Genomic DNA, 12,700 nt, shown 5'->3' on the forward strand with positions numbered 1-12,700 from the left:
GGGCGGGCTGCGCGGGCAAAAACCCGCAGCAGCAGCAACAGCAGCCAACGCACTCGCAGCATCAGCTCTCAAAACACAGAGCACAGAGAGTCCCGCTCCCGTGCTGCTTCCTCCGGCAGCGACCGCAGTTCAGAGCGGGCAAAGAGTCGAGACAAAAAAGAGAAGCAGGACCAACAGCAGGATAGCCGGAAGGACAGCAGGAGGTCTCAGAAGCTCTCGCAGGAGGTGACCAGCAGTTCAGGAGCAGAGGGGACGCCGGACAGGGTGCTGCGCAGCGTTGCAGCACTCGCAGCGGTGCAGGCCCGGTCACCGGCTGCAAGCACCCGCTCCTCTTCTAATCCATACCGTCACAATAAGACATGATGGGAGTGCCAAAGGGAAATATAGAAGCCAGGGTGTTGTTGCAGAACACAGTTCAAGAGCATGTCATAACCTCAACGGTTGCTGCTTTGTCTGCACTCTGATGAACGCAAGGGATCTGAGTGCTGCACAAGCCAGAGAGCTCTCTGCCTCTCGGGCCCTCTCCCTTTCCTATTGGAGCTGGTCCCCTCACCAGTTCAACTGTTTCCAGCTGGGGGGAAGGCTCAGGGATGCTGGACTGAGAGTAAAAATGTCGTGCCATCATAGCGCGTCCTGAAACCGAGAGATGTTACAGTGGCTGAATGCACCACTGGGACTTGAAGGGGAAAAGGTTAAGAGGTAACAAGTTGTTCACATTGTGTACTGTAATCATTAAAGACTGAACACTCAGATCCTGTGTGTTAGGATGGGACTACACAACACCCTCTATTAGGGTTCTAAATGAAAACCTTTGAGTGACCAGTTGTATTGTAAGTTGAAGATTTGGGAGTTTAGTTTGGAACATTTCATCAGCTGTCCTGACTATTGTTTCTTTGTAGTCAGTTGATAAGTTATGCATATTTTATTATTTCTTCCAGAGTATTAGGAAGAGAACAGGTCTGTCATGTGATCTTTGCTGCACTATGCTGGAGCTTGTCTTTGCTTGAGGCCCTTTTTTCATATTAACTTCTGTTCATTGGATTTGTTTTTAAATCCAGCTTCGCATTTCTCTCCTTGCACATCTGATAATTTGGCCTTCGGCTTCAGAGTACATTGTGGTGTTAATGTCTTTACATCAACTTAAGTCTATCCATCGGTCCCTGGCACTGCACGTGCATCTCTCTGGTCTGAAAATGGCATTACAAATTGTCCTAAAGGTGCAACATCTGGAGACAAAACCCAGCTTCTTTCTCCTGATCTTCCCAAAGGCAGGCAGTGTTAAGTTTGCCATGTATTATAAGGACATCTAAAAGTCACTGACAGTAAGAGTGCCTCTTAGGCCAATTGGAGTTCAACCTTTTTGCCTTGTGATGCAGATGAAGCAGGAGTCTCAACCTTCTCTGTGTTTAAAAAAAGAAAAAAGTAAAATGAAACAAAAAGGACCCCCCGCTACTAAATAGCTTTTTCACCTGAATCTTTTGTCACCATCAGTTCGCTTTTTATTCATGTAAAAAAAAAAATACTTGGACAAAATATGTGAATAAAATTACTGGTACAGTTCCAGATGACTAAATTGTCAATTTACTTTTGGACTTGACAAAGCAATTTTGAGCAAAGGTGGTATTTTTGGGGGGCGGGGTGGGTGGGGTGGGGTGGTTTGTGCTGGTCTTCTCTTTGATTTGTCTTTGTTGCATTCCTTTGATCCCTTGTAATTCCACATTGTTTTACTTGAAAAATTAAGACAATTACAGCTGAATAAAAAGACCAAAAATTAGTTGCTACTTTTTTAGTGTGTTGAAGATTTTTGTTTGTGATTGAAATGCAGGTTCATGTCACAGCTGTTAAGTAATGTGAAATACTTCTTTGGTGTAACTTACAAAAAAACCTTCAGCTAATATATATGGACTACACAAAACGGTCCTATAATGACAAACACAGAACAATAGAATATGGCAGTATTTTATTTTAAAAACAAATATTAAAATAAATGTGATGCAACATTCAGCAGTAACAAAGTCACTCTTCTTTTTCTGTCTGCTCTCGTGTGTGCAGACAAGCTAAAGGTGACTTGAGCAAGAACTGTACATGAAAGTTTTGGTTTGGTGTATTTTTCACATTGTGTTGCACAATGGTGACTATTTGTCTCCATAAAGGGGTTGTCTTGTTAGTAAACACATTACTGCACCAGGATTTTTCAATTAAAATCAACTAATTACTAAACTAGGGACCTGGTGGAGAAGTGGAGGCACAGTGCGACGGTACAGCGTACATGTCAGGTGGAGCTGAGGAGACTCAGCTGAAACATCGCTATGTGAATTCAAACATAAAAACTCACTCACTCTGTTCTTGGCAATATTAGTGCACAACAAAACATACATTTGTTGTAAGGGAGAAGGTGGTTTTGAAATGCCTTTTTAAAAAAGGATTTCACTGTTGGGGCAGCTCTACACAATGATGGTCAAATCATAAACACACTGATAGGACAAAAAGAAAGGGGCCTCAGGCCTGTTACTGCAGTGCTGAGACTCCTTTGTATAATAAAAAATGAAGGGGGTGGGGCTGCAAAAAATATTTACACTTGTTACATGTAGGCAGAAACATCAAGTTTTAAAAATAATCCACAGAAATGTTATGTACATTTATACCAGCCTATAAAAGAAACCTCTATTCTATTCGAACTAATTTATGCTTTCAATTCATCCACAAACACCGTAACAAGAATCAGTTTTCCTGAGTACAGTATGATCAGCACCGGTATCAGGTTTCAATACTGCGTTGTGTCACACTAAAGCCACTTATATCCTCTTTATCATAGGGGGAAGGGGCTCTGGTGTAACAGTTCACAAGCTTTCCCAATGAGGAGTCATAAACCAGCAGCAGTGTGGCTTGAGTGGAAGTGGAAATACAGGCATGACTGTAGTTTATTTGAGTTAAAACAACAGAGAGCACATCTCTTCTTTAAAGAAAACACAAAAAGAACCATTAGGAGGGCAGGGGAGTTAGAGGAAGACAAAATGTGAAAAGATGATGTAGCGGGAAGACGACAGACTAAATTCACCCGGTCATCCTGTGGGCTGATATTTACATGAAAGTGGGAAATGTGCTTCTGCCAAATCGATATACAGCCGACCCACACTGCCTGGTGTTAGGAGAAGGTGACGGCCAGTGAGATGGCTAGGATGAGGAGGAGGATGGCCAAACAGATCGCGATCCAAACCTTTTTCTACAGTGGAACAGAAGCAAAAACAGACAATTAAGTGGACAAACTTTCATTTCTCTCATGTTTAATAGGTTATTAGTTTCTGTCCCTATTCAGTTGGGTGACAGATGAAAAAACACAGCTGCTGATGTGCTGTATACACTTTTTTTAAGCTGTCATTTTTTAAAAATAATGTTGCAATATAGAACCTCACCTCACACACTGCAGCTTTAAACAAACATCCTTCATAGGCACATACTGTAAGTGCAGTGTTACGGTGTGTTGGAACCGTTAGGGCCCACTAAAGAATTAGTTTTCCAGTCAAAGTGTCCATGTCATTAAATCTTTCGGGTTTTGCGATGGCTCCACACTGTACCTTGCGTGCGCTGTTATGATGTTTGACTGCTTGCTCTAGGTTGTCTTTTCCTTTCTCCACATAGTCACAGGACTTTTTGATGTTGTTTTCAATCTGGTTCACCATTTCCCCCTGCACAAGAGTGTGAAAATCAGACACTTGTTCAAACCCAAACAAGCCTGAGAGACTCCCAGCGTTGCTTTACCTGAGCCTCCACCTCCATGGCGAGGTACTGGAACATTTCATGCAGCTCTCTGATGCTCTTCTCCAGCTTTAGGATCTCATCGTGCCGGGACTCAATTTCATTCAGTGCCTGCTTTGTAGCTTGAGCGTCGCTCAAGATCTGTACACCAGATATTTATTAGCAGTAATGCATTATGTGACAAGTATGAAAACATCTCAGAAGTCATGAGCTCTCTGGGTTTCATCCATGACAAACTCCACATTAAACGGCAGCAGGAGTCTTCACACTATGAACTACTGCGACACTAAAGACACAACTTTCCCTCACATGCGTACCGGGTCTGTTGTCTATGGTGGTCGGGAGCCGACTGCCCTCCCTCGTGAGCCACAGCCACCCCCAACACCACTAAAGACACAACTTTCCCTCACATGCGTACCGGGTCTGTTGTCTATCCCAATGCTACAACAGAGCACACATTTTTATACTGTACATGTCATTTAAAGTCACTGCTGCTGCTACAAGTATACATTTGGTGGAAACACTGGCAACTGTAAATGTGTTTTTCTGTGTTGTGGTTTCCAAGACTCAGGCGGGCACAGGGCCGACCCCCTCCTCTATCGGTGTGCACTCACATTCTGAGTGAAAACATCCGTCTGGCCACTTTCAAGCATAGCGTCCAGATCCTCCTCCGACACCTCGGTCCCAGCTAAAGAGAGAAGTATGTTAGATCTGTTTCGAGAAATGTCTCAGGAGACAGAAAATGAAAATAAGGATCCACTCCAAAGACTTCCTCTATCAGAGACAATGTGTGTCAGACCACAGAGCTGACCAAGAAGTCACAGCCGTGCTCCGTGCACTCACTGATCTTAAGTTGCCTCTGTATCCTCTCCACGTTGCGGTCCCTGTACTGGGCCTGGATGGTGTTGCAGTAACCCATCAGCTCCACAAACTCCTTGGACAAGACGCCGTGCTGGAAAGAAGGAAACCATTTGGTCACTATACTTTTTACTTCACGGTAGCTCGAGACAGAAGTCTCAGTATCAATATACACTCAGTGGTCAGTTTATTAGGTACATTTGTACAGCCTACTGCCATTCAATATATCAGCTCTGTCATAAATTCCACCATTCAGTTTTTGGTGAGCAATAAAATGCTTACAATTTTTGTCTGACATTTCAAAAAGGAGATGATGTGAAGAGATAGATCAGTGGAAATCAAAACTCTAATGCATAAGTTATATCCTAAAAACAGACTCCACACTAGGATGTTGTGACATGAAAGCAACAATAAGGCTGAACCTGTGTCCGCTGCATTCGAATGTTTATGGGAACGTATTTTCCATCCTCCTCTCCCTTCTTAGGTTCAATACCTGTGAAAAGATAACATGACAAATGTATTTCAAGTAAACAAAACCAAAAGTAAACACTGTTCACTTGTTATCAACACTCACTCACTCTTCAGTTTCCTCTGGATCTGGGTCGCCAGCATCTTTATCTCATCTCGAAGAGTCTGTAGCTCTTTCTTCATACCTAACTCGAAAGGAACACAGCTCATCAGTCCACTACACAAGTTTATTATAATTCACTAAACGGTAGAAACGCGAACCTTTCAATTACTCATTGACTTTGTCCAGTGGTGTCAGACACTTTTTTGTACTTTATGGATGTGGTCAGTATCCAGATGTGGACCAGCTGATGGCCTCACATACTTACTCTCCTCCGGCAATGCCACGCCCAGCACAGTCTTCTGCTTGTTCTCCAGGTCAGACACCATCTTCCTGAGACTATGCAGCCCCTCGTGAATTTCTTGCACCTGGGAACAGGAGGTTTGCCATCAACAAATAGTCAAACTTCGATCAGAGTTGGTTTCTGTAAAATACCTGTTGGCATTTTTGCTTAAATTGACATTGATTAATTAATCATGCTGTAATAGTATGGCAGTGACACCAGGTCAGCCCAGTACAAGGAGACTGGGATCAACACAGACTGAAATGTTGACACAGCAAAACTTAGAGAGAGAAGACACCATGACAGAATAGATTATATCCATGTGATGTTTGAATTTAGCTCCAGCATAAGACAGCACTGTGATTTGGAACAGCTACAGAGGCAAGTCAAGCCTTGGCTGATTCAAGAGTGATGACAATTTTTAGAGGGTAAAAGTACCCTTTTAAAAAAGGCTTCATTTTCCTTCTCCTCTTTGGCTGAAGAGCTCCCAGGCTTGGACATCAGAGATTTGACCTCCTCATCCTCGTCTGAGCTCTCGGCCTTCTGCAGTCACATTGAGAAAAGAAACAAAAAGAATACAGAGTCAACAACACAACAGTTCACTTAACAAAACTGGAGATAGCCGAGTCTGCATTTCAGGGAAAAAAGAAGAAGAATTTAAACGAGAGAGCCTATTGAGCACTTCTTTGTTTATCGAGCCACTCATTCTTGCGAAAGTGTGCTAGATTTACTTCTTTAAAACCACTTTCAAAAAGAGGATTTCATTTTCCCAATTCAGGCCACAACAGACCACATCTACCCTAAATTCCACTACATTTACGCTTGTCAAACCAGGGCATTATTAACAAGCAGAGACCAGTATTTGAGACAACAAAGGGCAATTTGACTGCTTTTATCCAGACCCGGTCTAGATTCTTGTCAAATTTGGACTATATTAACTCTGAAAAGCTAAACACTGTTAAAACCCGTTTTCAAAACTGTGAAACCTTTATTCTATTTGTAACAACCAAAAATGTCACTGTCAGTCATTTTATCCTACAAAAATCACTACGCTTAGACCTAACAAATCTCGACTACATTACGTCAGAGAAGAAAAGGTCTGTTTAAAGCTGAGTTTCACACCTATTACACATATGGTGCACCTTAATTTGGCTTGCAAACCGCCAATAAACATCAGAAGAAGAAGATACACACATGAAGCGGCATCTTAATCACAAATTCACCGGGAGCCCTGCCCAATCCCGGCCTGGCGATTAACGATAAACGGAAACTGGAAGTAAACTATTCGTAAAGTTAATATTCAGACACAGGAAACGTTTGCTCTTTTTGCTGTTTATTTTGACTCATGTTAATATTCCAAGTTGTCACAGTCAAACACAGAAGTTTGGTGTAGTTACTCTACTGAAGGAGCGACTTGGGCTAAGTTAGCAAGCTAGCTCGCTAATGCTAACGTTAGCCGCTCACTTTAATACTCACATTATTTAATTCTTTAGTCCGGTCCCGCATTTTCCGAGTAACGCAGATAGTCGGACAATAGAAAGGCTACAACTCTCCGCTGAAGTTTGGTAAATTATTTTTAAACCAACGGTAATACTGTAAATTTTGGTCTAATGTCATTTAAGAAGTAACTAAGATCCAGTAGCAACACTTCTTATTCTTGTGCTCTTCAAACTATTGAACATGGACTCATCAGCGCCCCTATGACAGCCGAGTGTCACTGCGCAAGACATTTGACTTGGATATGTTTCCATGTTTATTCATTAATTTAATAGTTTTATTGGGATTTTCTTCACCTAAAATGTTGAAGGTTCCAGAGATGGATGGGACACAGGCACAGGACCGGCTAAAGACTTTGCAGAAGTGACTGTTAATAATTCTAGATTAAAAGCCACAGAGCTAAATAAAAAGTGAGTAAGTAAATAAGTAAATTTTATTTATATAGTACCTTTCACAGACAGGGTTACAAAGTGCTTTACAAAGTCAAAGGATAGAAAGAGATAAATAATATACCTAAAAAGGACTCACAAAATAAAATGAATAAACCCAATCAATTAAAAAACTGTCTAAATAAATGTGACTTCAGCTGTTTTTTAAAATCATCAATAGATTCGGCCATACGTAGAGTCAAGGGCAGGGCATTCGACAGTCTTGGAGCTACGACCTGAAAAGACAGGTCCCCCCGAGATTTAAAACGAGTTTTGGGGACCACCAAAAGAGATTGGTTTACAGACCGAAGAGTACAGTCCTCCTCCTCCTCCTCCACTGACTCCGAATAGGAATATCTAAACCAGCCTGTCACCAGCAGCGAAGAGGAGGAGGGAGAGTGGGAAGAAGATGGTAACCAATATGAGCTGTTCTAGAGGTTCCTGTCAGGAGCCTCGCAGCTGCATTCTGGACAATCTGAAGATGATTTAAAGTGGACTTATTACAACAGGTAAAAAGAGAGTTGCAATAATCAATGTGTGAAGAAACAAAAGCATGAATAATCATTTCAAGATCTCCCTTAGATAAAATCTTCCTTAATTTAGATATATTTCTCAAATGAAAGAAGCAATTCCTGACTAACTGTCTTACATGACAGTCAAAGGACAGACAAAGAGAATAATATATACAGCGAATAAGAGGGGTGATGGGCTTTTTACCTGTGTGTGAACAGGGGCCTGTTCTCTCACAGCCCAACAATGGTCTAGAGAATGGTATAAAAGTTGTTTTTGAGTAGCTTTCTCACCTCCTAAATTTTCTTGTAACTTATTATTTGTTGACCAACTCAATACACTCTCAACAAGAGTTAGACTCAGTAAGGCTTTCTTCATAAAATATAAGAAGTCAGTTATCTTTCTGTTTTGTTTCTAAGTAATTTAAGAGTTACAGTGAGGAACAGAAGTATTTGAACACCCTGCGATTTTGCAAGTTCTTCCACTTAGAAATCATGGAAGGGTCTGAAATTCACATTGTAGGTGCATTCCCACTCCGAGAGACAGAATAAAAAATTAAAAAAAATTCAGGAAATCACATTGTATGATTTTTAAAGAATTTATTTGTCTTGCACTGCTGAACATAAGTATTTGAACACCTGAGAAAATCAGTGTTAATATTTGGTACAGAAACCTTTGTTTGCAATTACAGAGGTCAAACGTTTCCTGTAGTTCTTGACCAGGTTTGCACACACTGCAACAGGGATTTTGGCCCACTCCTCCACACAGATCTCCTCTAGATCTGTCAGGTTTCGGGGCTGTCGCTGAGCAACGCGGAGTTGAAGCTCCCTCCAAAGATGTTGTATTGGATTGAGGTCTGGAGACTGGCTAGGCCACTCCAGAACCTTGATATGCTTCTTACGGAGCCACTCCTTGGTTATCCTGGCTGTGTGCTTCGGGTCGTTGTCATGTTGGAAGACCCAGCCATGACCCATCTTCAATGCTCTGGGTGAGGGAAGGAGGTTGTTGCTCAAAATCTCACAATAAATGGCCCCATTCATCCTCTCCTTAATACAGTGCAGACGTCCTGTCCCCTTTGCAGAAAAGCACCCCCAAAGCATGATGTTACTACCCCCATGCTTCACAGTAGGGATGGTGTTCTTGGGATGCAACTCATCCTTCTTTTTCCTCCAAACACGATGAGTGAAGTTTAGACCAAAAAGTTCTACTTTGGTCTCATCTGACCACATGACTTTCTCCCATGCCTCCTCTGGATCATCCAGATGGTCTTTGGCAAACTTCAGACGGGCCTGGACATGTGATGACTTGAGCAGGGGAACCTTCCGTGCAATGCATGATTTGAAACCATGACGGCGTAGTGTTCTACCGACAGTGACCTTTGAAACTGTGGTCCCAGCTGTCTTCATGTCATTGACCAGCTCCTCCCTATCGTTCTGGGCTGATTCCTCACCTTTCTTATAATCAGTGATACCTCACGAGGTGAGCTCTTGCATGGCGTCCCAGTCCGAGGGAGACTGACAGTCGTCTTTAGCCTCTTCCATTTTCTAACAATTGCTCCAACAGTTGATCTGTTTTCACCAAGCTGCTTGGCAATTGCCCCGTAGCCCTTTCCAGCCTTGTGGAGGTCCATAATTTTGTCTCTGGTGTCTTTTGACAGCTCTTTGGTCTTGCCCATGGTAATAGTTGGCGTCTGACTGACTGTGGGGTGGACAGGTGTCTTTAAAGAGCTCAGACAGGTGCTACTAATTTAGATTAATGAGTGGAGTAGAGGTGGACTTTTTCAAGGCACAGTAACAGGTCTCTGAGAGCCAGAATTCTTGCTGTTTCTCAGGTGTTCAAATACTTATGTTCAGCAGTGCAAGACAAATAAATTCTTTCAAAATCATACAATGTGATTTCCTGAAATTTTTTTTTAATTCTGTCTCTCAGAGTGGGAATGCACCTACAATGTAAATTTCAGACCCCTCCATGATTTCTAAGTGGGAGAACTTGCAAAATCACAGGGTGTTCAAATACTTCTGTTCCTCACTGTATACTTTTTGTAAAATGTCTGCTGGCCTTTTCTGGTTGAGGTTATAAAAACTCGAGCTTTGGTTTAAGAGTGGAGCCTTTGTGGTGAGTGGAGATTTTGGGAGAAAATACATTTCTTTAATTACATTTTGGGCTGTAAGAAGTTCTGCTTCTAGCTTCCTATAGCTGCCTTTGTGGTATGTGGACACCACTTATACTTAGCCTCCACATATCCTATTTCTAAGGTAGGGAAAACACTTAACAAGCAATTAGTGTATTTTATGCAATATATTGTCTTAGCCCAAGTGCTGTACTGGATGGGGGTTTACACCTGCCTGTGAAACTTACAGTGGTGTGAAAAAGTGTTTGCCCCCTTACTGATTTCTTATCTTTTTGCATGTTTGTCACTGTAATGTTTCAGATCGTCAAACAAATTTATATATTAGTCAAAGATAACACAAGTAAACACATCATGCAGTTTTTAAATGAAGGTTTTTATTATTAAGGGAAAACAAAATCCAAAACTATAGAGCCCTGTGTGAACAAGTGTTTGCCCCCTAAACCTAATAACTGGTTGGGCCACCCTTAGCAGCAACAACTGCAATCAAGCGTTTTCGATAACTTGCCATGAGTCTTCCACAGCGCTGTGGAGGAATTTTGGCCCACTCATCTTGGCAGAATTGTTGTAAGTCAGCCACATTGGAAGGTTTTCGGGCATGAACTGCCTTTTTAAGGTCATGCCACAGCATCTCAATTGGATTCAGGTCAGGACTTTGACTAGGCCACTCCAAAGTCTTCATGTTGTTTTTCTTCAGCCATTCAGAAGTGGACTTGCTGGTGTGCTTTGGATCATTGTCCTGCTGCAGAACCCAAGTTCGCTTCAGCTTGAGGTCACAAACGGATGGCCGGACATTCTCCTTCAGGATATTTTGGTACACAGCAGAATTCATGGTTCCACTTATCACAGCATGTCTTCCAGGGCCTGAAGCAGCAAAACAGCCCCAGACCATCACACTACCACCACCATATTTTACTGTTGGTATGATGTTCTTTTTCTGAAATGCGGTGTTACATATACGCCACACATAATGGGACACACACCTTCCAAAAAGTTCAACTTTTGTCTCGTCTGTCCACAGAGTATTATCCCAAAAGTCTTGGGGATCATCAAGATGTTTTCTGGCAAAACTGAGACGAGCCTTTATGTTCTTTTTGCTCAGCAGTGGTTTTCGTCTTGGAACTCTGCCATGCAAACCATTTTTGCCCAGTCTCTTTCTTATGGTGCTGCAGTCCCCAAGCTTTAGAAATGGCTTTATAACCTTTTCCGGACTGATAGAGCTCCATTATTCTCTTTCTCATTTGTTTTTGAATTTCTTTGGATCTCGGCATGATGTCTAGCTTTTGAGGATCTTTTGGTCTACTTCACTTTGTCAGGCAGGTCCTATTTAAGTGATTTCTTGATTGCGAACAGGTGTGGCAAGAGAAATTGAACTCAGGTGCGATAAACCAGTGTTTTGACAGGGGGGCAAACACTTGTTCACACAGGGCTCTATAGTTTTGGATTTTGTTTTCCCTTAATAATAAAAACCTTCATTTAAAAACTGCATGATGTGTTTACTTGTGTTATCTTTGACTAATATATAAATTTGTTTGACGATCTGAAACATTACAGTGTGACAAACATGCAAAAAGATAAGAAATCAGTAAGGGGGCAAACACTTTTTCACACCACTGTAACTGAGAACTGCTGTTTCCTACTACATTTAACTCTCACAGCCACAAGATGACGCTATTTACCTGCACAAAATGTTGCAGCATAGCTTATACACAACATCCAGTCAAGCTGTGAAGATTTGCCTTAATGAGCAATAAAACCTTTGATGATGATGATTATTATTATCAATCCACCATCTATACTGCTTATTCCTGAATAGGGTCATGGGAGGGCTGGAGCCAATCCCAGCTGACTTTGGGCGAGAGGCGCAGTCCACCCTGGACAGGTCTCCAGTCTACCAGGGCTGACATGTAGCCAAGCAACCACACACATGCTCACTCACTCCTACAGGCAATTTAGAGCCACAAATCAACCTAAGCTGCATGTCTTTGGACTGTGGGAGGAAGCTGGAGTACCCGGAGATAACCCACGCAGGCACAGGGAGAACATGCAAACTCCGCAGGTGGATTCCCTCCTTTTTCATGTTTAAAACAGATTGTTGTTTATTTGTGTTAACTGTGACCTATAGGTACAGCATATGGTTGGCCACATACTTTTGACCATATAGTGTAGTTTGAGATAAATCAGGCCATTCATGGTATTCTATTGATACATTTTGTTTGATATTTCTATGCAACTCTTTTACACTGAAATGTGAAGGTGAAACATTTGTTGAACAGTTAATTTTATTTTGTTGTCTTTTCAGTGTATTGTGTTGCATGGGGTTTACACCTGCAGATATATGACATGGAGTGACCTCCAGCCCAGAGAGCATTTTTAGAGATAGCTGCAGATTCTTGTTCCTTTCTAAGTACTTGGCTACAGATTTTTTTTAAACTTGTAGTCTTCAGATTCAACATTTATCAGATTTCACACAGCTCCCTCTGCACACACAAAAGACCTACTCTCTACACTGGTAAATGCACAAACTGCTGTGTCTCTGATTTTTCATTAATCTAAAACATATGCTTGTTGTAATAACCAATAATTGTAATAACCAAGTTTAGGGTGGAATAACATGTCATCACTGTAAATGTTATGGTTTAGTATGTATGTCTGTTTCTGCAGAGAAGAAC

General features: G+C 41.8%; 1 protein-coding gene across 6 annotated transcripts; it reads right to left on the reverse strand.

Annotated features, from left to right (window-relative positions):
- Window positions 1–1,684: 1,684 nt before the first annotated feature.
- stx4 (syntaxin 4) lies at window positions 1,685–7,164 on the reverse strand. 6 transcript variants are annotated; one of them, XM_020604777.1, is made up of 10 exons: window positions 6,608–6,669; window positions 5,904–6,008; window positions 5,451–5,550; window positions 5,193–5,267; window positions 5,037–5,107; window positions 4,600–4,708; window positions 4,371–4,444; window positions 3,760–3,897; window positions 3,576–3,686; window positions 1,685–3,223 (listed from the first exon to the last, which is right to left on the reverse strand). In XM_020604777.1, exons 1-10 carry the CDS (start codon window positions 6,659–6,661, stop codon window positions 3,146–3,148), a joined length of 915 nt encoding a protein of 304 aa, XP_020460433.1. In that variant the 5' UTR covers window positions 6,662–6,669; the 3' UTR covers window positions 1,685–3,145. The 6 variants fall into 6 exon arrangements, with proteins under 6 accessions (XP_020460433.1, XP_020460438.1, XP_020460437.1 ...); XM_020604782.1 differs by having other exon boundaries at window positions 6,588–6,652; XM_020604781.1 differs by lacking the exon at window positions 6,608–6,669 and adding an exon at window positions 6,368–6,539.
- Between the last annotated feature and the right edge of the window lie 5,536 nt (window positions 7,165–12,700).

The sequence above is a fragment of the Monopterus albus genome, unplaced genomic scaffold, assembly GCF_001952655.1.
Source record: "Monopterus albus unplaced genomic scaffold, M_albus_1.0 scaffold67.1, whole genome shotgun sequence".
Taxonomy (NCBI): domain Eukaryota; kingdom Metazoa; phylum Chordata; class Actinopteri; order Synbranchiformes; family Synbranchidae; genus Monopterus; species Monopterus albus.